The 26308-nt window shown below is 44.5% G+C and overlaps 1 protein-coding gene across 1 annotated transcript in view; it reads left to right on the top strand.

Moving 5' to 3' along the window:
• CYFIP1 (cytoplasmic FMR1 interacting protein 1) overlaps window positions 1-26308 on the top strand; it is a 2370671-nt gene that overhangs the window by 2188476 nt on the left and 155887 nt on the right. The window contains exon 28 of the mRNA XM_044072062.1: window positions 15166-15404. Coding sequence (XP_043927997.1) covers window positions 15166-15404 — 239 coding nt within the window. The remainder of the gene's footprint in view (window positions 1-15165; window positions 15405-26308) is intronic.

Here is a 26308-nt window from a genome sequence, read left to right as displayed (position 1 = left end):
AATTTCTTCCATAAATTAGGCAGTCAGTGCATTATTAACATCATTTGTAATTGTTTGACCATTGGGTAAACCAGATACATTCCGGCGGTCACCTAACTGAAAAAAGCTCTCAAGTGACTTCTGAGTTCCTTCCCCATTACAGTCACGAAACAAACGAGGTAGGTCCAAGTTGGGGTCACTAGCCATATCCAGACAAACGAAGAAAATACAGCAATACCACAAAAGTTGAAGCACAAAAGTAGAGCCACCAGCTAGTAATCCAACACAGGAAATTTATTTTAAAAACATACACTGACTTCTTGGCTCCACAAGCCTTCAAGGAGTATAACATTAACAACGAGTAACCTGCCTAAATACACCCTTCAATTAAACAATTTAATACAATTAATCAAATTCATTAAAATTTTAAACACGAAATATCCAATTAATTTCATTATTTAACCCCTTAGGGGGAAAAGTACTGAATTTTAAAATATATATCGACTCTTTAAAAAGCAGTTTATTTTTAAATCAGTTTCATCACAATACACATCAGTTCGTTTCAAAATAGTGCCCCTCAAACCATCAGTATTACCACTATGAAATTTATTAAAGTGTGCTGCTATTGTACTTTCCTTTCTATTTTTGACTGTATCTCTAATATGTTCTAATAACCTAATTTTAAATTGTCTCTTTGTTTCACCTATGTAAAATTTATTACAAGGGCACCTTAAGGCATAAATAATGCCCTCTGTGCCACAACAAAAACTCTCCTTGGTCCCAAATAATAAACCAGTAATTTTTTTAAAGTATCAAACAATATAATTACAAGCCTTACACTTTCCACAGGGGGAGTCACCAAGAGAGACACTTGTTCACGATTGGCCCCTGGGTCTCCTTTATGCTTTTTCTCCCTTTTCTCTCATACCCAAGGTTATTCAGAAAGTGAAACAGCTGGGAAGCAAACTGATCCTCATTGCTCCTTACTGGCCTCATCAGGTTTGGTTCCCCTTTCTTGGGCCACTTCTCCTAGACTATCCCTGGATTCTGGACCCAGTTCTAGATCTCTTGACTCATGTCAGGCTCGCTTCATCCCTCCTTACACACCCTCAGTTTGACAGCTTGGCTGCTCCAGTTCCATCCCTAGTCAGGCTTCACAACTTTTCACCCTCCGTGACTCGTATCCTTACGTCCTCTCATAAACCCTCCACTAGGAGACTATAGTCCAGTAAATGGAGGAGATTCTCTGTCTGGGCGGAGAAAAAGAATGTTGACCCCTATACCACCTCCATTCCAGTGGTTTTGGAATTCTTGTCTGAGCTTTTTCACCAGGGATCTGCGGCTGCCACTATCAGGGTTCAATTGGCAATGATTTCAAATTTTCATCTAGACTCACAAGATTCTAATCTGATGTCATATAGTCTGTGCAAAACCTTCCTTAAAGGTGCCACCTTGTTAAGACCCCCATTTCATAGGTTCATACTAGGCTATCTGCCCTAGGGCATTCATAAGCCTAGCCAGAGTGTGTTTGGCTTTCGCCACCCATTTTAAATTAATTTTGCTATGTCCTTTTTCGAGGTTAGTATACTGTGCCTCTGTCTAACAGTGACACAGAAGTGATACCCGGGGTAAACCTACGATCTCCCATCGACTCATCAAGATTCCTGTTGAAGAGAGTCAATGAGGGACTCTGCCTAACCTGGACTGGGATTTTATTCCAGAGTGAAGGGAGCCTCTGGGTTATGAATCTGTCCCTCCAGCATGTCCTATTTATTTCAGTGCTGAGGTTCGATAGATTTGGATTTTCTGAGGTGCAGCATGTCCATTAATTCTGGGCTGGACATGGCTTTATACATCGGGCACAGATCGCCTCTGAGCAGGTGATATGCCACTGAGTAGAGCTGGAGTTTCTTTAATCGGGCAGCATATGGCATCTGTTTGAGCCCTTTGATCCTCTTGGTGGGGTACTTTTGGGGTCTTTCCAGTTGCTGCAGGTGTCTGGTAAGGTACATCCCAAAAGGGGCATTGTACTCAATTATGGGCCTGATGACGGATAAGTAAAGAGGCACGATGACCTCCCCTGATCTAGATGCGAATCCCTTCATGATTAGGTGGGCTGTATAAAATGTTTTTCTAACCACTTTGGCCACTTGGTTGTCAAATGAGAGATTGCTATCAACTTGGGTCCCCAGGTCCCTAATTACTTCTTCTGTACTTAATGGATTACCACCTGTGTGGTAATTTGTGTGCACTTTGTTTTTGCCAAAGGGGATGACTATACACTTTTTGGCGTTTAGCTTGAGGCCATGGCTCTGGCACCAGTTGTCTGTTTCTATGAGGCCCTTTTGGAGGATGCTTGTGTCGGCTGGAGAGTCGATTATGGTGCCCAGTTTGCAGTCATCTGCGAACTTGGTCAGCCACAGTCCTTCCGTGTTGGCCTGTACCTCCGAGAAATATATACCGAACAAGAGAGGTCCCAGGACTGAGCCTTGTGGGACGCCACTTGTAACTGGTTTGGAGTCTGACATGGCTCCAGCAATTCTAACCATGTGGGTTCTGTCCTTGAGCCAGTTTGCAACCCACCTAGTGACATAGGGGGTTATATTTAAGCTGGTGAGCTTATCTATAATGCCCGAGTGGGGGTATTGTATCGAAGGCTTTTGCGAGGTCCAGGTAGGCTGTGTGGACCACCTTCCCCTCGTCAATGGCCTTGGTGACTGTTTCAAAGAAATCAACCAGGTTTAAGAGGCAGGATCTGCCCTTAACAAAGCCGAACTGGGTAGGATACAGTGTTTTGTAGGTCCCCAATATCTTTATTTATGAAGTCCATGATGATTCTTTCCATAGCTTTGCAGACCAAGCTAGTCAGGCTTATGGGGTGATAGTTTCCAGGATCCGTTGAGGCACCACCTTTGTGGAGAGGGACCACTGTTGCTGTACGCCACTCTTTGGGTACATATCCTGTAGTAAGGCTGAGATTGAACAGTAGTTTTATGTTTGGGTTTAGCTCTTCTTGGAGTTCATGTAGGACGCAGCCTGGGACACCGTCTGGTCCCATTGATGCTGTGCTTTTTGCTTTGGAGAGGGCGGCTCTTAACTGAGCATCTGAGATGTCAGAGGGGCAGCACTCTGCTGGGATAGATATTTGCCCTTTTGGTGGGGGGGGGGAGTTTGCGCTGAACCTGTCAGCTAGAATGTTGGCAATGTCTGTGGGTTTGGTGTATTTTTTGTCATTTTGGACTAATTCTGAGCATATCTGGGAATTCCCACCCAGGTTCCTAACATAACGAAAGAAAGCCTTATGATTATCCTTAGTGTCCTGTGCAATTTTTCTCTCAAAGCTGGCCTTAGACGATTTTATGAGTGCCCGTAGTTTTTTGCTAATACTGATCAGAGATGCCTTCCCTTTTTGGGATTTTGCTCTATCATGTAGTAGCTTCCTCCTTCTATTGTATAGTTTGTTTATGGCTGGGGTCCACCAGACAGGACGTCTGCCTTTGGAGGATTGGGTCTTGGTTTTATTTGGGATGCCATGATCCATGTATTCCTGAAGGTGTTCATAGAATGCGTTTATAAAGGATTCTGCGGTCTGCGCCATATTTTCCACAGGCTCGGGGGCTTTGAAGGATTCCACCTCGGTTTTGAGGAGTGTGAAATTTGCTTTAGAGAAGTTTTTCACTGTGGTTTTCTGGGCAGGGGGTGGGGTCGGGATGTGAATATCCAGTGAGATTAGTTTATGGTCTGATCTTACCAGTGAGGGATGCACTTCTGGTCTGGAGCATAGAGTCCCCATGTTGGTGATGATCAGGTCCAGTATGTTTTCCCCTCTTGTGGGAGTGGTAACAAGTTGTTCCATAGCATATGAGTTTATAAATTCTAGGAACCTTTGGGCTAGGGTGTTGGAGCTAGAGTAATGCTCCCAGTCTATGTTTGGGTAGTTGAAGTCGCCCAATATAATGGTGTTTGGAGAGACCTTCATATTTTCCAGTGTTCTCAGGAAGGCCGAGTGGGGTTCCTGGGTTTGGGAGGGTGGTCTGTAGCAGGCTATAAACTGGAAGGCAGTTTTACCCACTGTTAGTTGCACATGGATATTCTCTAATGCTTTGTGCTGTGCCACCAACCTGGAGGTGTTGGTATCTTTGATGAATATTGATACTCCCCCTCCTTTTGTGGTTCGGTCTAAGTTTTGGGGCCGAAAAGCATGGTATGAGGTATAACCTGGTAGTGCTTGGGTGCTCTCGGGAGCCTTGAACCAGGTTTCTGTTACTGCACAGATATCAATGTTCTCCATGCTAAGGAGAGTTTCGAGTGCATGCATCTTGAGGTTTAGACTTCTGGCATTGAGTAGCATTACTCTTAGTTTCTTATCCCTTGTGATACCTATGGAGGTGGGTTTGTCTTTTGAGCCTTGCCTAAAAAAGGCACTATGGGGTTAGCAAGAGCCTTTGCCAATATCCGAAAGCCCAGGGGTGACAGGTGCAAGCCGTCCCTAGCGAAGCATCGTGGCTTGTCGAGCATGTCATCCCAGGCTGACAGGCATTGGATCCCCTTTGAATGACACCAATACTTAAGCCAATTGTTGAAATTGATCATCTTGTCTTCATATTGTGGCATCATTCTTGGTGAGGGTAAGATGCTACTCAAGGTCAGGGTCATACCGGCCTGGGCTACATGCTTAGAGAGCTCCTCTATGTCTCTTTTCATGTAGTCCAGGGAGGTACGTCTCAGGTCATTCACACCAGCATGGACAATGACTGAGTCATATTTGTAGTTGCCTTGGAGTGACCTGAGTGTTTGTGTTATGTGGCGGATCCTAGCGCCCGACAGGCAGCTCACCATGACCTTCTCCTTGTTCAGCCTGGTATGTGCCTGATGATAGAGTCACCTATTACAAGTGTATCAGGTGTGTTGTTTAGCCTTAAGAGTTGTGACTGTTTGGCACACTGGCTTTGTGAGCTATGTGTTGCACGTGTTTTCTTTTGGGGTAGCGGTTGCTTGGGTGTCTGCTTTTTAGGTCTCTGCTGCTTAGGCAGATTTTTATTTAGAGCCTCCGAGTATGTTTTGGTGTGTTTATGTGTTTGATTTGCTGTCGTGGTAGGTCTATGTGAGCCTGGAATTGTAGTGAGTGTGGTTTCCTTCTCCTCCTGACTGGTTACGCCAGTACTGAGTTGAGAGAGTTTAGCCTCCAGTTTGGCTATATGGTTGCATCTCTCACATGTGTTGGAATTTGTTTGGAGGAGGAGAGGGTTGTCTGTGTACATGAGGCAGTTGTAACATTGCCTCAAGATTCCCAGATTCACCAGCTGGACCGGAGAGGAGATTGACAACTGACCTTTGGACATGCTAGAATAGTATTGGGAATTCCTTTATAATTGAAAAAAAGGGCCAATGGGGAAGAAGGTACTCAAGGGGAGTTTGTGAGGGTGTAGTGCTTTTAATTTTTTAGTGCTGACTTAGTGAGCAAGTGCCAGGTAACATAAATGCAATGTGTTACAGGTAACTTAAATGCAAAAATGACAAACAGTAACTTTCTTTCAAGTGAAACAAGGAAATAAGTACAGTAAGCAATGCAGATATCACCAGGGATCAACAGAAGTGCTGAAAAGACGCATTTTAGGTGGAATTAGCGTTTCAGGGAAATAACAAGCAAACAAACAACAAGCATACAAACAAAGCTAGATTCAGCAGGCCTGGATCTAATCTGTGCTACAGCAAACAAGGTGTACCAGTTTCAGTAAGAAACAGTTCAGATATGCAGGCACTGTAAGCCTTTAACCAGAAATTCCAAGCTCAGAAGGGCAGAGTCCAGCCTCTCCTCCCACAAGAGTGCAGACCACGAACCTTCTTAATGTAAAATAACTGGCCTGAAGCCCAAGTGCTTAAACCAGAACTAATACACTTTTAGAATAACAGACACTGAGCCCTCAGTCAGCAGTTCCCAACTTAGAAGGATGTAAGCTACCTGTCCTGCCACCACAGTGCAGGCCACAAACCTTCCTAATGTAAAACAACTGGTCTGAAGCCCAAGTGCTTAATCCAAAAGACTTAGAATGATAGCTACACTTCAATCAAGTTACTACCAAGCAGTAATAAATACAATTGAATACTTTAAAGAATGCCTGGATTAGTGCTCAAGTTATGCAAACAAAGCTAGATTCAGCAGACCTGGATCTAGTCTATGCTTCAGCAAACAAGGTGTACCAATTTCAGTAAGAAGCAGTTCAGATATGCAGGCACTATAAGCCTTTAACCAGAAATTCCCAGCTCAGAAGGGCAGAGTCCAGCCTCTCCTCCCACAAGAGTGCAGACCACGAACCCTCTTAATGTAAAATAACTGGCCTGAAGCCTAAGTGCTTAAACCAGAATTAATACACTTTTAGAATAACAGACACTGAGCCCCCAATCAGCAGTTCTCAACTTAGTAGGATGTAAGCTACCTGTTCTGCCACTATAGTGCAGACCCCAAACCTTCTTAATGTATAACAACTGGTCTGAAGCCCAAGTGCTTAAACTAAAAGGCTTAGAATGAGTTACACCAAGCAGTAATAAATACAATTGAGTACTTTTAAGATGACGCAAAAGCAAATTAAAGTAGGAGGAAACACAAATACAGTAAAAGCAGATACTTTTTTTTTTAGTGGAAAGAGAGAAAGGAGTAGCAGAAACTAAGCTGATTGGCCTTCTCAAATGTACTCCCTGTACTGGGTAGAATGAGGTAATGACACTAGACTGGGAAGGAGGGTCCCAGATCAAATGTACACTAGGGGCGGGCAACTGCAAAGCCACCAACTATAACCAACAGGGAGGGAGGGTGGGAAACAAACTGCAGAAATGTTTCTCACAGCTGAAAAGCAGCAGTGAGCCTTTAAATGAAAGATGTTAAGTTGTCTATCTCGCCTTCATTCTTGCTGGATGGGTTCGGAGCCGACCTCGGCTCCGACTCGGCCACTCTAAAAGCTCGAGAGTTGGTTCCACCAGCTCAAGGCTCCCCTTATATCCCACAATGCTAGGCGAGAGTTACCTCAGATCTCGTTTGCCGCTACAGCTTCGAGGTTGGTTGTTTCTACCGGTTCCTGGTGAGTGCTAATTTTCTTGTAAAAATTACTCTTTAAAAACCCTTTTAAGTTAATATTCTTACTTACTTAGTGTAGATTAGAAAACTTTATTCCCGACCCTAAATATTTTCCGTTTTCTTTCCCTAAGAACCTTTGGTTCTTCCATTGGGCCTTTAGGCCTTCCCTTCCCTAGTGGAGTGTGTGTGTTTTTTGTAGTTTATTCTAGTTTATTGTACTTTAAATACTAGTATTACTACTAATTTTATTGTGTTTTCCTGACAGGGTGTAACTTGAGTGTTTGTGTGAGTGTTTGTGTACACCTGTCAGTCACAAAAATGTCTAAAGAAGCAAAGGTCTCCGGATTCAAGAAGTGTGATGCGTGCTGTCAAAAAATGTCTCTGACAGACGCTCACACTTCTTGTGTCTATTGTCTGGGGCCTTTGCACCTGCAGGACTCCTGTGCTGTGTGCCATGGCTTCAGCCCCAGGGTCCTGCAGGAAAGAAAAAACAAATTAATTCTTAGAGGCTTACTGAAGCCAGAGGATTCCCTGTCAGTTTCAACAGGGAAGCCCTCTAAGGCATCGAGGTCTTTGGCTCCGGCTTCTGAGCCGAGACCTCAGGTTGCTCAACCTTTGCCTTTATCGGCTCCGGCTGGAGCCGATAAGTCTCAGTCCACAGTTTCTGTGGCTCCTCGGCTCCGCCGGAGCCGAGGTTATTGAGGTTCCGTGTCGGCTCCGACCAGACCTTCGGAGCCGACAACTAGGAAGAGGTCCAGGTCACCATCTCTTGGCTCCGTTCATTCGGCTCCAGGATCTCCCCCGCTGTCTGAACGGAGCCAAAGGTCTCACTCCTCTAGGTCATCGAGGCTGTCGGATCATGACCTTCAGAGGGTAGTGAGTCGACTACTTAAGTCCGAGGCACTAGCCCAGATGCTTCAGAGCCCGACTCATCAGTCGATGCCTGCCCCGGTCCATCAACTTTTTCCTCCTTCGACTCTCTTGAGTTCGGAGCCGGGTCGCGTCGGAACCGAGACTGTGATTGCATCGGAGGCGAGACAATTGTCTTCGGCTCCATCGTCGGCTCCGTTTTCTTCTTTGGAAGAATCTCGGCGCCGGACTTCCCTCGTCGGCTCCGAGGGGGTGAGTGGCATCGGACCCTTGTCCGACCCCCCTCTCCCTCTCGGGGCTTCGGCGCTGGTGAGTTCGGCTCCGACATCGGCCTCGGAGCCATCACTGTCGGTGCCGAGGGGGGTTCTTAGCTCCTCGGAGCGGAGACCTCTGGCTCTGCCTGACAGGGGTGCATTCGAGGACATGCGGAGTGTGTTAGAGCCTGGCTCTACTCCACAGTCGGCTCCGTCCGCCCCTCCCTCTATGCTGCCTCAGGGTAAGTCGACTCACTCCCTCATCCCGGACCGCAGAGAGCCAGCTCCTCAGGAGCCCCTGTGGGATTTCATCCTCTTCCGAGGCCTCTCCTGATTTGGCAGAAGAGCCCCTCGGAAGAGGAAGTGTAAGAGGAAACACATTGACTCACCTGAGTCTATCACGCCAGACACAGATTTGGATGATTCTGAGGGTTCCCCGTTCCCCTTCTGAAGATGTCTCATTTGCAGACATTCTGGAGATCCTGAAACAGAGGGGAAATTGGCCAGCCCTCAACCCTTCGGAGGACGAATCTGTGTATCTTGAGGCGTTTGGCTCTCGCCCTTCCACCTCCTGGGTGTCCCTCCCTTGACCCCCTCATGCAGGTGGTTGCTAAGAAGGCATGGACGGCTCCTGATTCAGTGGACCCCACTCCCAGGAGACCCTCTAAGTTCATCACAGCTCCAGCAGACAAGCAATTTTTATCAAAAGGAGTTTCTGTGGATGCTATGGTGGTAGCTGCTGCCACAAAGAAGGAACTGGCTGATCCTTCAGTACCTGTCCATCCACCTAACAAGGAATCTAGGTCCATGGATAGGTACGGGAAGCGGATGTTCTCCTCAGCGACATTTACCATGCTCGCTGAACTACCTGTGCCATTTCACTCGTCTTCAAAGGGACTTGATCAAGGAAGTGAGTGAAATGTTAAAGGATCCTACAGCTGCGGGTTTCCAAGACAAGATGAACATGCAGCTGGCTACCCTTAATTCCATATCCAACTCCTCCATGCCTCCTTTCTTACGCTGCCGATGGAGCGAGCAGAGCCGCAGGGACAGGTGTAGCCTCACGTAGGCACGCCTGGATGCGGCTATGCAATTTTGGACCCTTTCAAGACGTCTTTCACGAACTCCCCTTTTGATGGATCATCTCTTTGGTCCTCAAGTGAAAGAAACCCTGACTAGGTGCGAGACTGATGGCAAGACCCTTTCTGCCGCCGGAGTCCGTTTTCGACTCCTTCCAGGCCTTACCCCAAAGGCCAGAAGGGTGGAAAGATGTGGTTCCGTAAACAATCTCAAGGGACTTCGCCTGACGACAGAGTCGCTTTCCTACCAAAGGCAGAGGTGGGAATAACAATGGTAGACGCCGCCCTAGGGGCAGGGGGTCCGCAGAACCAGGGCAATCGGGAAGCCTTCCTGACAAGCCCTTTCAGCATCCCTGAGGTGTTGCCCGACTGCCCATCTTCGGAGGCAGTCGGGGAAGATTGTCACTGTACCCAGAAGCCTGGCTATCCCTGACTCAAGACAAATGGGTACAGTCCATCATTTCAAGGCTATTCTATCCCCTTTCTTCGCTTTCCAAATCAGTCAAAAAATCCCTTCCAGATGTTCCACCGCTCAAAGGGATCTAGCAGCTTTGGAAATTTCAAAACTGCTTGCAAAAGAGCAATTCAGCCAGTGCCAGCAGACCAACAAGGATCCGGAATCTACTCAAGGTTCTTTTTAGTTCCAAAGAAAACAGGGGACTGGAGACCGATATTGGATCTCAGTGTCTTGAACAAATCAGTCAAGAAAACAAGATTTCGGATGGTCACGCTGCAATCCATTCTTCCCCTTTTGAGCAAAGGAAACTGGATGTGCTCTATAGACCTTCGGTATGCGTAGTATCACATAAAATGAACAGACGCCCAGAAGATTCCTCCGCTTCAGGCTGGGAACCAGTCATTTTCAGTTCAGGGCCCTGCCCTTTGGTCTCACCACTGCCCCGGTGTTTACCAAATGCATGGCAGTGTTAGCTTCACACATGAGACGACAAGGAGTCCAGGTGTTTCCATATTTGGACGACTGGCTCCTCACAGCTCCCACCAAGCATCTCCTTCTGATGGCCAGAGATTATACTTTTCGCTTTGTCAAAACTGGGTATTTCAATAAATTGCGAAAAGTCTGTTTTGTCGCCTTGTCGCACTATTACCTACATAGGCAAATCTAGATACTATAAACATGTCTGCAAGGCTAACACACCAAAGGATATCAGACATTCACAAATTGGTGTCACTTCTTCTCAACAACAACAGAATCAAAGCCAGGTTAGTTCTAAAGGTGTTGGGAATCATGGCAGCGCCATACCTCTCCTTCCATTAGCCAGATACCACATGCGGATCCTTCAGTGGATGCTTTTACTCAATGGTCATACCAGGAACTTCCAATGTCTCACACCATTGTGATCACGCAGGCGCAAAAGCATCTCATGTGGTGGATGTCTTCCCCCCAGCTCCTGTTGGGAAGACCCTTTGTTCCACCTCCTCCGGTTGCTACACTGACAACGGATGCCTCCCTGATCGGGTGGGGGGGGCATTATCAGGGCAGGACAGTCCAGGGCACATGGCAACCAAACGAATGCCACTTGCACATAAATGTTCTGGAGATGAGAGCAGTGCTTTTAGCGTTGCAAGCCCTTCAAGACTCTCTTCCCTTGGGAACAATTGCAATCCAGACAGACAATATGTCTGTAGTGTGGTACATCAACAAACAAGGCGGAACCAGATCATACCCCTGTGTCGAGAAGCACTCAGACTGTGGCAATGGGCGATTTCTTCTCAGCGTTTCTGATAGCAATGCACATCCCGGAAGTCCAATCACATTGCGGACAAGTTGAGCAGAGCTATACTCATGCCTCACGAGTGGTCTCTGAAAGACTCTGTAGTGAGAGAAATTTTTCTCAAGTGGGGTCAGCCTTGCTGCGATCTTTTGCTACTCCCCAAAACAGCAAGTGCAGAGAATATTTCACTCTATTCCCTTTACCAGGCCAACCCAGCAGAGACGCTCTAGTCCAAGTTTGGCCCGGGACTTCTGTATGCATTCCTCCTTTCCCACTGATCTCTCAAGTAATTCAGAAAGCTATCGCTCAGAAGGCATCCTTGATCCTCATTGCTCCTTACTGGCCTCGACAAGTGTGGTTCCCCATTCTACATCGCTTTCTTGAGCGACCGTGGAATCTGGACCTAGTTCCAGATCTTTTGATCCATCAGTCGGGTCAGTTTCATCGCTCCTCCCTCTCTGAACCTCACTGCTTGGTTCCTCCAGTTCCAACCGTAGCCAGGCTTCCTCAATTATCTCACTCTGTTAGAGATATATTGATAGCTTCCCATAAATCTTCCACTGAAAGATTTATTTGAGTAAGTGGACACGCTTCTCATATTGGGCACAAGGAAAGGACATAGATCCTTTCACCGCTTCCATCCAACTAGTCCTTGATTTTCTAGCTGAACTCTTCCATGCAGGTTCATCTCCATCTACACTTAAGGTTCAATTGGCAGCTATTTCTAACTTCCATGTGGGTATTTCTGAATCTGCCCTAATGTCCCACAAACTTTGCAAAGCCTTTTTGAAAGGAGTTTTTCTTCTCAGACCTCCTATAAGAAATCCTCCTTCTCCTTGGGACCTAAATTTAGTTCTTGCTTCTTTGATTCTTTCCCCTTTCGAACCTGCAGCTTCCTGTTCCTTGAAATTATTATCATGGAAAACTCTCTTTCTGGTAGCTATTACATCAGCTAGAAGAGTTTCAGAACTTCAAGCACTCAGTTGTCGCCCTCCTTATCTTTTGTTTCATAAGGACAGAGTATCCTTACGAACTAACCCGTCCTTTTTGCCTAAGGTGGTTTCGACATCAAATCTAAACCAAAGCATTGACCTCCCTGTCTTTTTCCAGAGTATTCCAATAGGTCTGAACAAAAATTACACTGCCTGGATGTTCATCGTCAATTAAGGTACTACTTGGATAGAACAAAACAATTCAGAAAATCTGATCAGCTGTTTGTCTCCTATGCGGAAAGCAGAAAGGGACTTTCAGTTTTAAAGGTATCATTATCCAGATGGCTAACATCTTTGATTTCCCTGGTATATGAAATTTGACTACAAAATTTGCCTAATAAACCTAAGGCTCTTTCCACCAGAGCTTTGTCTTCTTCTTTAGCCTTCCAAGACAGACTGCCTATTGACACCATTTGTGCAGCTGCTACTTGGGCTACTCCTCACACTTTTATTTCTCATTATAAGTTGGATTTAGCTTCTAGGCATAGAGCTAACTTTGGTTCCACTGTTCTCAGGAGTCTGTTCCGTTAGGCCACCCGGGACAAGGTGCTAGGACGCGGTCCCATCCAGCAAGAATGAAGGCGAGATAGACAACTTAACATATAGAAGTTATGTTCTTACCATAACGCTCCATGTTAGTTGTCTTCTTCGCCTTCTTCTTAAGGCGTCCCACCCTCCTTCCCCTGGCCTGGACAGACCTAGAGGAGTTGTGATTGTGACCTCTCTTTCTACCACCTCTTTCTTAGACATATGCTATTATGCATATTTCTTGGTTCAGGATGTAGGTCACCCTTCTTTCTTCCTGTTGTTAGAGGTGGATTCTGTTTTACAGTTATACTGTTACTGTTATAAGCTGGGGTTAGCTTACAAACGAGATCTGAGGTAACTCTCGCCTAGCATTGTGGGATATAAGGGGAGCCTCGAGCCGGTGGAACCAACTCTCGAGCTTTTAGAGTGGCCGAGTCGGAGCCGAGGTCGGCTCCGAACCCATCCAGCAAGAAGAAGGCGAGAAGAAGACAACTAACATGGAACGTTATGGTAAGAACATAACTTCTATTTTTAAACAGCTAAAGGAGCCTCTAGAAAAGAGAGTTTAATTGCAACAAGTTATCAGAAACAAACAACCCAACAGATGCTTAATAAAAGTGGACAATTTCCAGTTAATACCTCACACACAGTGAAACTAGCTAGAAAAATACACAGTACACAAAGTGCTATAAATAACAAAGAAATAAAGAAAAAATAAACAAAAAACAGGATACTTAATGTTATATATTATAGCTCCGAGTTTCCTCAGTGTCCTTCCTTCGATCAGCTCAGTGTGAAATTTCAAGAACCTGTTGCTTCATGAGATTTAAATTTTGTGTTATCCAAATTGACGTCTCCTCCCTTTGAGCCTTCTCATTCATCCCCTTTGAAATTCCTATCTTGGAAGACTTTGTTTTGGTGGCTATCACATCGGCCAGACGGGTTTCACAGTTACAAGCTTTGTCTGTATAACCCCCTTACCTAATTTTTCACGAAGACAGAGTATCTCTTCATACTAATCCTTCTTTTGTCCCCAAGGTCTGTTACCATGCCACTTTGAATCAATCCATAGAACTTCCGGTGTTCTTCCCTAATTATTCCAATGCAGCAGAATACAGGTTTCATCAGTTGGATGTCCATAGACAATTACGTTTTTATTTGCACTGGACTAAGGAATTCAGGAAATCAGATCAATTATTTATTTCCTTCTCCGAATCCAGGTCAGATTTACCAGTTTCCAAAGTGACACACTCAAATTGGATTTCTAGCTGTATAGCTTACATTTGCACCTCTGAGGGTAGACCTTTACCTTTCAAAATCATGGTTCATTCTACGAGATCTCAGTCTACCTCAGCAGCCTTTCAAGCCAGGTCCCACTTGATAATATTTGTGCAGTAGCAACTTGGGCTACCCTCACACATTTATTACTCATTACAAATTGGATTTAACCTCCAGGGTAGATCATCTTTTGGTTCCACAGTACTCAGAAGTATTTTTCCTTCAGCCACCCAAGAATAAGGTGCTAGGGATGCTGTCCCATATGTAAGAATGAAGGCGGGATAGGACTACAGAACATAAAGAAGTTATGTACTCACCATAACGTTCCATGTTTGTAGTCCATCTCGCCCTTCATTCTTACGAACCCACCCTCCTACCCCCATCCTGGAAGTACCTGGAGACAGAAAAATATTGTTATCATTATTCTCTGGAGACCTTTTAGTCTTAGCTTCTTTCTGTATGTTTATTATTTTTCCTAGTTAGCAGCAAACAAGATCTGGGGATTGTACTGGTGCACCATGGGATACCTACCTAGCCATGAGCCAACTAGAAGTCTTCCAGCTTGTATATAGGCCGAGTTGGAGTCGAGAATCGGCTCCGATCCCATGTGTAAGAATGAAGGGCGAGATGGACTACAAACATGGAACGTTATGGTGAGTACATAAGTTCTTTTTTAACAGGAAGGATGGATGAATGGATGGAACTATTATAATGTCTCTGTTTTGTTGTTGGTTGTGCCACTTACCTGATAGCATGTAACTGCCTAAGATCTGTTCTGCATACATAACATGCCATGAGTGAGTTAAAGAAAGCAGGTCATCTTTCATGTTGTCTGCTGTATAATGAGTAGGTCTTCAAGAAAATCTAAGGCAGTAAGCATTCTGACCTGCCATTCCTTTCTGAAACTGTGTTCTGTTTAATTGTAGACATTTCAGAAAGTGGTTGATTCATATATTTTCATTTTTGTTGAAATCCACTTGGAGCTTCTTCAGAGTAAACTGGTTTGTGACCACCATTCATTTTGTTTAATGGCTATTGAACTTGTAGATAATAGATGGGGGCTACTTTGGATTTAGTCAGCATAATATAACCTATGACAGGACACAGTTTGAAGTAGAAAAATAACATCATTTTAATCATGGTTAAAAAAGCACTTTGATGTATAATAGAATCTAGTGTGTAATGCATGCCAGTGTCTGGTGAGTACTGTTTATAATGTCTCACAGCTGGATCCTTGCCTACTGGATTCATATTTTTGCCTACCCTTACCTGCTGCATTATTTCTTTGTTTCAGTTGTGGGTAGTTCTTATATATGTTCATACTGTGTTGTAACTGCATTAATTCTGCATATAAAGTATCATATCTGTTTCTTGTGACAGCAAATTGCAATTGCAAGAGAAGGAGACCTGCTTACAAAAGAACGACTGTGCTGTGGACTTTCAATGTTTGAGGTTATCCTGACCAGAATTCGAAGCTTCCTAGATGATCCTGTCTGGTGTGGCCCCCTTCCCAGCAATGGTGTGATGCATGTTGACGACTGTGTTGAATTTCATCGATTGTGGAGTGCTATGCAGTTTGTGTATTGCATTCCTGTAGGAGCACATGAATTCACTGTCGAGTAAGACCTATTATCTAAAACCTATTATCTGTTGTGTTTTCTTTTAAACTACCTTTTCAGTCTGTGTGCATATAATATGCTCAAGTCCGTAGGTTATCAATACAAGCATAAAGCATTGTTTTTATCTTGTATGTCTGGCATGTTTTGAGGTTAGGTGAATTTAGGCATTTGCAAGAAAAAGGCACATTGTATCTGATATTGTTAATCCTCGTTCATTCCTTACTCATGGGGTATCGGTTCCGACCTCAGAACCAAGCCTGCCATTTTTCAAACTCACGTCAGCTACAAACTCTCGAGCTAAACTCTTACCCATAACCCCCCTCTCCCTGTTACCTCAGATTTCGTTTGCCGTGTTGCCATTCGGTCGTGTCAAGCTTGCTTCTCGAGCTAAGTATAGTTATTTGTTGTCAGAATAGTCATTTATATAACTTTTTTCTGTCAGAAAAGTTTCTATTTTGTTGTCTCTTACCCTGTTGCATGTAGTGACCATATTTTCTTGAGTTTTCCTTCTATTTTCTCTACACTTTTTACTGCGAGGTATCTCTCCCCTACCATCGTTGGTAATCTTGCTTTTTTCATACCTTCGGGTATTCTTTTGTACCATTGCTGGTACCCTTTCTACTATCCCTTTTTTCTATCATGGCAGATAAGAAAGGTAGTCCGGGTTTTAAAAGGTGTTCTGATTGTGGACACAAATTACCTACATCTGATGCACACTCTTTATGCGTTTATTGTTTGGGGGTGTCCCATTTATCTGTTGACCCACCCTTTGCTATCTGTGAAAATTTTTCTAACAGAACCTTGTTATAAAGGAAAAACAAGTTGTTGCTGAAGGGACTCCTTAAATCTCCTTTTTCAGGGGCTATTTCTTGGTTGGAGGTCTCAACCACTGTTAGAGCCCATAAGAAAATTTTGGATGTTCCTACTAAGGCCAAGTCTTTGCCTTCGTCCCTGACTGGGGACTCCCGCCAACCAAAACTTAAAAAGGCTAAAGTTTCCGCTCCGGAGCTCACTCAGTCAACCCCAGTGCTTTTGGTGCCTAGACTTTCGGCACCGAGGCCTTCGGCTCCATTAGTGATCTCGGCTCCGTCTTCTCTTGCAGCCTTCACTATATCGGCACCGAGGGGCTCCTCGGTTCAGACTATTACAACTTCTGTATCGACACCGACCGCTCAATCGGCGCAGACCTTGACCACGTCGGCTCTGAGCTGACGCCTCAGTTGTTGGCTTCAATTTTGTCGGTTCCAGCTTCCGTACCGACAACTACTTCGGCACCGATGACTTCCTCGGTGCAGACACCCGTAGTCCAGTCTCTCTCGGCACCGTTGTTCTCGGTGTGGACTGGTGAGGTGGGCACCGAGTTTGTCTCTACTGTGGACAGGTCTGTTTCTCCCTCAGTCTCCGTGAGGTCCAATAGAAGCCTTTCTGAACACGATGTGTTGCGTCTTGTGGATCAAGTGCTTTTGGCCAGAGGTATCCCACCCCCCAGGACCTATCATTCCTTGGGAGGTTATCACCTATCTACAAAGATCCCTTTTTATTCTCCTCCTTCATTGCCTTTGAAGATCATTGATGTAGTACAGTCTTCCCCCTCTGCAGTTCCCTTTATGGATCTCACTAAGGATCCGCAGTTGCCTTCGTGGCAGGAAAGTTTTGCTATGACCCAGGATGACAGTTGTGACACGCATAATTTGCTGCTCCACAGCCATCTGGGGACTCTTGAGTCGGCAGGCTGAGCCACTTAGGGGAGGGGTGACCCCTGTCCTGGACACTCACTCCTCTTCAGGTGGACCAGCCTTTCAACTGATGGAGAAGGCTTTCGTTTCTGCTGGTGATACTGGGCTGTCTGTCCCCCCGCCCTCCTCTGGTACACTGGTTTCACAAGTCGCACCTAGCGGACACCGGGTGCAAGGGCCTCAGGACATATTCCCACAGGAAACCCCTGTTCCGCTGTCTTCCCCAGCTTCTCCCTCTGTGGAGGTCCACTGGAAAAGTTTTTGTAAGAGGAAGCACATGGACTCCACAGAGGAGTCCCTCACTGAAGACATAGACTTTGATGAGGGGGAAGGATCCCCTCGGTCACCCTCTGAGGTATCCTAGGTGATATCCTCGAAATCCTTAAACAGAGAGGTGACTGGCAGCCCTCTAATCCGACCCCTGAGGAGTCTGTGCTCCTGCAGGCTTTTCGCGCCTGGCCCCCTACCGCTTGGGTTACTCCACCTGCCGATGAACTTGTCCGGCTCATCGTGCAGCATGCGTGGAAGGCTCCTGACACCGTCGAGGCTATTCCCCGGAGGCCAGATAAGATTTTGTCCCCTCCTGCTACAGATCCCCATTGGTCAAAAGGTCTTCCTGTGGATGCTCTGGTGGTGGCAGCTGCAACAAAAAAGGATCTGGCAGAAGAAGAAAGCCAGACTGTCCATCCGCCTAACAAAGAGTCCCGGGCCCTGGACAGGATAGGGAAGCGCACCTTTGCATCAGCGACCTTTACTATCAGGTCCCTGAATTATATGGCACACTTTACCAGGCTTTAAAGGGACCTGATTTCCGAGCTCTTTGAAACCTTGGCTGGGGCCGTGTCTGATGAGGTCCGTGACAAAGTGGTCTCTCAGCTGGCCACCATTGAGTCAATATCTAACTCCTCTATGCGACTGATATCTCACGCATCAGAAGGAGCAGCTAGAGTGGCGGGTTCAGCTGTGGTCTTGAGACGACACGCCTGGATGTGATTGTGCAATTTCACTGAACCCTTTAAGGCTTCCTTTCTTAACGCTCCCATTGAGGCCTCTTTGTTGTTTGGACCCAAAGTTAAAAGCACACTGGCCAGATGTGAACAGGACGGTAAGACCCTTTCTGCCATAGGTGTCCGTTATTCTTCCCCTCAACGTGCTTCCCCCTGAAACCAAAAGAGTGGAAAGATATGGTTCAAGAAATCTCAGGGTCCTTTCCGTAACACACAGGCCGAGTTCTCCCCTAGAGGCAGAGGGGGAAATTCACAGGGAAGACGCTCCTTTCAGGGCAGAGGGGGTCCACGTAGCCAGGGTTCCAGGGTCTCTTTCCTTGGTCAATCCTACCAGTGCTCCTGAAGAGCGGCCCAACTCCTTTCCTCTGGAGGTGGTTGGGGGTCGTTTCTCCTTGTACCCTTCTGCCTGGATAACCATCGCCACCGATTCTTGGTTACAAAGGATTATAACCAGAGGTTATCATATCCCCTTCGATAGTTGTCCTGTCCCTTCAAAAAACCTTCCTGACATTCCACCCAATCAAAGGACAGAAGCAGCACGAGAGATAGAAAAGCTGCTAAGAAGGAGAGTCATCCAAATAGTCCCTCCAGACCTGATAGGATCCGGATTCTACTCAAGACTATTTTTGGTGCCAAAGGAAACCAGGGACTGGAGACCAATTTTGGATCTCAGTGTACTGAACAAGTTTTTGAGAGTACAAAAATTCCAGATGGTCACAATACAGTCTATCCTCCCGCTTTTGGAAAAAGACGAATGGATGTGCTCGATAGATCTTCAAGATGCGTACTACCACATAAAAGTGGACAGGCCATCAAGAAGATTTCTGTGCTTCTGTGCAGGAGCCAGTCACTACCAGTTCAGAGTACTGCCCTTTGGACTCTCTACAGCACCCAGAGTGTTCACAAAGTGCATGGCAGTCATCACAGCTCACTTACGACTTCAAGGATTCCAGGTGTTTCCATACCTAGACAACTGGCTCATTTCCACCCCCACCAGACATCTACTGGAAGAAGCCCTGGCATACTCTCTACTCACTGCACAAAGGCGAGGCATAACCATAAACTGGCAAAAATCCAATCTCACCCCATCTCAGTCGACAGAATTCATAGGAGTTATCTTGGATACAAAGAACTGCAGCACTGCCATTCCAGAGCACAGAATTTTAAGTATAAAGCAACAACTGATTCCAATCCTTTCAAGGGAGAAATCCACAGCTCACTCTGTTCTACAGATGTTGGGTTTCATGGCAGCCTCCATCACCATTGTCCCCCTGGCCAGGTTTCATATGAGGCTTCTACAATGGCTACTGCTCACCCAATGGTATCCTTTTCAGCATCCCATTTCAGCCAAGATTCGAGTAACCCACAGGTGCAAACAGGATTTAAATTGGTGGATGATGCACAATCTGTCACAATGGTCTCGCCCCTTCTCCCCCCAGCAACCCAAGGCCACAGTGACCACGGATGCCTCCCTGATGGGGTGGGGGGAGCTATGTCAGGGACAGACAGTCCAAGGCACTTGGTCCAAACTGGAGGCCAATCTGCATATAAATGTTCTAGAGCTGAGGGCGGTGCTTCTGGCGTTGCAAGCATTCCATCCCCTGCTGCCGTCTGGCATGATTGCGATTCAGTCAGACAACATGGCAGTGGTCTGGTACATCAACAAGCAAGGTGGAACCAAATCTTACCCCCTTTGTCGAGAGGCCATGAGGATATGGCAATGGGAGATGGCTACCAACCGTTTTCTTCTAGCAACGCACATTCCCGGGAGTTCCATCGTGATAGCAGACAGACTCGGCAGGTGCATTCTACAACCTCACGAGTGGTCCCTGAATCCCTTGGTAGTGGTGGAGATCTTCCACCGCTGGGGCCATCCTTGCTGTGACCTCTTTGCATCCCTGACCAACTACAAGTGCAGCAACTACTTTGCCCCGATTCCCCCTCTGGGACAGTCACCCAGGGACGCTCTAGTCCACGATTGGCCCTCGGGTCTTCTTTATGCATTCCCACCTTTTCCCTTCATTCCCCAGTTTCTGAAGAAAGCCCGTCGGTTGAAGAGCAAGGTGATCCTCATACCACCATATTGGCCTCGTCAGATTTGGTTCCCCTTCCTTTGGCCTCACCTACTAGATCAACCATGGATTCTCCATCCAAACCCAGAGTTGACCTCACACCCACAGAACCTGATTCATCCCAACTTGAGCAGCCTGAAGCTCACAGCTTGGCTTCTCCAATTCCCTTGATTGCCAGGCAGAATGATCTTTCTTTACCAGTACGTGACATTCTCATTGCATCTCATACGTCTTCCACTAGAATTACTTATCAAAGCAAGTGGAAAAGATTTACCTGTTGGCTGAAAGATAAACAAGTAGATCCCTTCTCAGCACCAGTGTCGATAATACTAGACTATCTGGCCGACCTTTTCCAGTCGGGTCTGTCGGCCTCTACCATTAGAGTTCATTTGGCTGCAATTTCTAATTTCCATGAGGGTGTCCAAGATTCCTGTCTTATGTTTCACAAATTGTGCAAGACCTTTATAAAAGGTGTGAATCATCTGAAGCCACCTTTTAGAGAACCTGTTCAACCATGGGGGTATATCATTAGTTCTACAAGCACTGACAATGCCACCCTTCGAACCAGCTTCTTCTTGTGACCTCAAGTATTTGTCATGGAAAATCTTGTTTTTTGTCACCATTACTTCTGCCAGACATATCTCTGAACTTCAAGCTTTATGTATCAAGAGTCCATACTTGATTTTTCATAGAAAATAGAGTGTCTTTGAGAACTAGTCCTTCATTTCTGCCAAAAGTGATCTCTGAAATGTCTATTAATCAAACCATTGAATTACCAGTTTTCTTCCCCAATCATTCAAACAGAGGAAGAGTATACCCTACATACCCTGGATATCCACAGGCAAATCTGTTTTTACTTAACAGGACTAGGTCCTTTCATAAATCTGACCAGTTATTGTTGGCCTATTCTGGACCTAGATTAGGATCTGCTGTTGCTAAGGTCACATTAGCTAGATGGTTGAAGGACTGTATGACCTTCATTTATACACAACGTAATATTCCGTTGCCTACTACCGTGAAAGCTCATTCGACTAGGTCGTGGCAGCTTCTGCTGCCTTCCATGCCAGAGCTTCTTTACATGACATCTGTGTAGCTGCAACTTGGGCTAAGCCTCATACCTTCATCAATCATTACAAATTGGATTTGGCCTCCAGGGGAAGAGCATCTTTTGGTTCTATGGTGCTCAGGAATGTCCTTCCATGAGAGCCTCCCAGGAATAGAGATAGCTGCGGACTCTGACCCATGCGTAAGGAATGAACGAGAATTAACAATATCAGATAAAGAAGTTATGTCTTACCATAACGTTCCATCTGTATTGTTGATCCTCGTTCAGTCATTACAACCCTCCCTCCTTCCCCCTCCTGTGGTTTCTAGTGGATCTCACCATCCGGTTCTCTTAGGTCATTTGACCAGAGGTAGCCTCTACCTTCTTTCGACTTACAAACTCAGTCTTTGGTAACAGGGAGAGGGGGATTATGGGTAAAAGTTTAGCTCGAGAGTTTGTAGCTGACCCGAGCTTGGAAAATGGCCGGCTCGGTTCCGAGGTCAGAACTGATACCCCATGAGAAATGCGTACAGATGGAATTTTCTGGTAAGACATCTGATCAAGTTAACCATTTTACATCTTTTTTTTCTAGGTGTTTCATCCCTTCTGTGTCTGCTGGCCAACAAGCCTCCCCCAATCTAACGGAAGGTCATTAATTTTTGAGTGGTGAAAAATCCCCAAATCCACTAGGATGAGACTTATCCGAGAGCCATCATTCAGGCAAACATCAGAGAGTTTGTGCTGTCACAAGTACTGCATGAATTAGAACATTTGGTTTAAGTCCCTAAGCACTCCTGGGCAGGGTGCAGGGGTGCAGGAGGGTACCTTCATTACTGTGAGAACTCGGTGTTTTCTTCTTTGTGCTACCTTGCACTAAGCAAATGAAGCCCATTCCCACAGTGCCCAATACATATCTGCTTCTCATCTGAGGAAATGTACACGCAGTGCTCTGTGTCATCACAACCCACGGGCATGTTTATCCTTTCCTGCTTCTGACAAACCCAGGGTGGCAGGGACTCTCAATATTGTGGCATTTCCCATGTTTATCATACAGGGTGGTGTTTTCCCAAAAGACAATATTGGAATATTTTCTCCCATTTCCTTTTATTTTTCTAGACCTTGCAAAGTGTGCATCTTGTAGCAGTGTACTAGATTGTTATATTTTGGATACTTTAATGGCTGCTGTGCTGTTTTGTGTTTGTCTTTTGCTGAATAGAAAATTATGCTTGAAAACTAAATACCTGTTTTAAGGCATGTGCCAGAATATTACATAATAAGTAAATAAACAGCAAAGTATTAGGCATACAGTTGCCCTTTAACTTTGTACCTTTTAACAACTAGCCTGTGCCTGCACAGGGTGCCTGTCAGCACGTGTAGCAACAGTATGCATCCTGTAAGAGAATAACTTTCAGCTGTACAGTAATCATTTTAGTATTGGTGGGGGAAAAGTGTAAAATTGTTAATTTTCAAGGCCAGGGATGCTGGAGGTGCATCTGCTAGAACCATGTGGGTTCTGCTCTGGATACACATCGTCTTCTCTTTCGGCTGTTCCTGTTAGGGGTTGCCACAGTGGATCATGTGTTTCTATTTCTTCCTGTCCTCTGCATCTTGCTCTGTCACACCAACCACCTGTATGTCCTCTCTCACCACATCCATAAACCTTATCTTAGGCCTTCCTCTTTTCTTCTTACCTGTCGGCTCCATCCTTAGCATCCTTTTCCCAATATACCCAGCATTCCTCCTCAGCACATATCCAAACCAACGCAGTCTCGCCTCCCTGAATTTGTCTCCAAACCGTCCAACCTGAGCTGACCCTCTAATATACTGATTCCTAATCCTGTCCATCCTTCTCACACCCAGTGCAAATCTTAACATCTTTAACTCTGCCACTTCCAGCTCTGACTCTGCCTTTTTGTCAATGCCACCGTCTCCAACCCATACAACATAGCTGTTCTCACAATCCTCTTGTAGACCTTCCCTTTCACTCTTACTGGTGCCCGTCTGTCACAAATCACTCCTGACACTCTTCTCCACCCATTCCACCCTGCCTGTACTCTTTTCTTCACCTCTCTTCCACACTCACCATTACTTTGAACTGTTGATCCCAAGTACTTAAACTCAACCACCTTTGCCAACTCCTACTCCCTGCATCCTCACCATTCCTCTATCCTCCGTCTCATTCACACACATATATTCTGTCTTAGTCCTGTTGACCTTCATTCTTCTCCTTTTTAGAGCATATCTCCACCTCTCCAGGGTCTCCTCAACCTGGTCCCAACTCTCACTGCATATCACAATGTCATCTGCAAACATCATAGTGCATGGGGCCTCCTGTCTGATCTCGTCTTGTCAACATGTCCATCACCATTGCAAGTAAGAAAGGGCTCAGAGCTGATCCTTGATGTAATCCCACCTCCACCTTAAACGGATCTGTCACTCCCACTGCAGACCTCACGACTGTCACACTACCCTCATACATATCCTGTACCACTCTTACATACTTCTCTGCCACTCCCGACTTCCTTATACAATACCACAATCTGGTTTAAAATTCTTAGTGTAGACGGGTTGAAAATGAAAATATAAATCCAGATGTTTAACTTCCTTATATTTGTTGATAGTAAATTTCCTTCCTTTTTGAAAAGCAGTTGATTGTTATGTATTTACTTAGATGATGTGAACTGCATGACCTTCATTCTCCTACCAAATCTTTCAAAAAAATATGTGCGATCATACACCTTCCCTTTATATTCCTCACTAGATAGCCAAGGCTTTGTAAGCCAGCATGAATTTAATCACATGGATTTGTAAATTTGGCAACTCCCTGAGTATTAATATTATTAGGGATCTGTTAAAGGTCCTAGCATATGCCATATGGCACTGTGCCACAGTTTGGTATTTTGTGATTCAGAGATATGTTAACAACGATGAGGAAAGACCTCATGATTGTCTAATTTGCAATGTTAGGGCTGTTTCAGAATTCAGAAGGTTCATCTACATGTTGTTTCACCTTTATGAATTCTTCCCATAGATAAAAGGTCAGAATGTACCATCAGCTAAGCAAATCAAATACAAAATCATTACATTAGGTAAAGAAGACAAATCTAACTTAGCTGCTGCCTTTATTTTTAAAGTTCATTTTTGTGCTGTTTTACTTGTGAATATGAATTTTGTTCATTTATCAGTATTTCCCTGATCCTTTCTGAGGCGTTCTTTGCATCTCTGTGCCTGTCTTCCCTATTCCTACAGAGGAACAGGAGGGGCTTTATTGGGTTTGTCTCTTTACATTCTTCCTGGACCATGTGTCTTTACATCCATGTAGCACTTGTGGATTAGCTGTAGTGTTTTCCTGTAAATGCATTCCATGTCTGTAAAAGCTCTTTCAGAATCCAAGTATGTCTTCATTCCTGATACAAAGAAGATCCTCAGAATTACTGGATATTATAATTTGAATTTGAGATGCAGTTTATTGCATAGAAGGATTGTTGGGGAGAAACATATTTATTTTGCTTCTAGTAACAGTAGAATAGTCTGTATCGAAATAAACTCTGTTTTCATTCATTTTCAACAATTTGCCCAGTCTCCATAGATTTAAGTGAATTTCCTCTGTTTTACCTATATTAAGGTTGGCCCCAGACATTTCAGTGCCACCTTCACCCAATGAACTCTGTCTAAAAGGATTTTGTCCTTCAGCATATCAGTCCATGTATTAATCTAACCAGACTAAAGTTTGTATTAGATGAAAGACGTCCAGGAGGCATTGAAGCATACAAAGCTACTACCTTTATTAATAAAAAAGCAAACTTTATGTACTTTTGTTTTATTATGTTAAATTCTTCTTCAGAAAGTTACAAATGTAGTAAAACCAACCTTCTTCCAAACTCTGTGGAGTCATGTGACCATTATAAACTGACAGAGACCATGTAAGGTAAAATTTAAGGGACAGTCACTAACAATAACAAACTAAATAATGTGGCAAACACGCATTATGACTAGCAGAACATGAAGACTACGCGATGTTCAGTTGAAAGAGCAAAAGCAAAAAGTAAGCCAAAATAAATATAAAAAAAATGTTTAACAACATAGTTGATCAAACCTATGTGAGCAAATAAGCTGCAAAAAGATGAATAAAAAAACTAAGAAACTAAAAATTTTTATTTTATCCCAAGTTATTTTTATATTATTTTTTTTATATTTTTGAAGTCCATTCTGGACTCTCATTTATGTACAAGCACCATTTACATGCTCCACATTTCTTCTTAAATAGTTTTCAACCACCTCATGATATCTCAGTTCTTGTCTCAAAGCATTCTTTTAAATTTTTGTTTCTACTAAAAATAATGTTGACACACTGTCCTAGATTTGTCTCATCATCCAATGCACAATTCCACTTTTTGTTCACTATACCCCTAATAGTATTGTATTCAAGGAAATAATGACATTATGAAGGAATTATTAAAGTTAAATTTCATTCTAGGAGGCATAAACCTGACATCCATGTCACCTAGGATTGCCTTAAATCTTATTGATGTACCTTTTGTCACTTCTGCATAAACATCTTAAATAACTTTTTAGGGTAGTCCCTGTCTGCAAACCTGGCCAACAGTAGAGAACTCTCTTCATTAAACTGTCACTAGTAGTAATATGTGAAAGTCAAACGAAATGGCCCTTCACAATAGAATATGTCTGTCTTTATGGGTGGTTACTTGAGTAATGCAAATTCATATTTGGCATTTTTTTTGTAAATAGTGTGTTTAACCACCCAAAGTTTAATCTTTGTCTAAATAGTTGATCTCATGTTGGTCAATCATATTAGTGAACTTTAAAAAAGTCATCATGGTTTCCACATATGCCTTGAATCGAATCTTGAAAAATCCTGTATAAAGCCAGTCCACAAAATAAGATGATAAAAAAAAAATATATATATATATATATATATATATAGTCTAAGTATTACTTATACATGGACAGATGACAACCTGCTTGCTCCTCCACTTCTACTCCTTATGGAACTAGGCCGTGTAAGTCTTCCAGGAGATCCCCA

Source organism: Protopterus annectens, chromosome 5.part0 (genome assembly GCF_019279795.1).
Source record: "Protopterus annectens isolate FY-2018-M chromosome 5.part0, PAN1.0, whole genome shotgun sequence".
Classification (NCBI taxonomy): domain Eukaryota; kingdom Metazoa; phylum Chordata; order Ceratodontiformes; family Protopteridae; genus Protopterus; species Protopterus annectens.
This window is presented reverse-complemented; position numbering and strand designations above follow the sequence as displayed.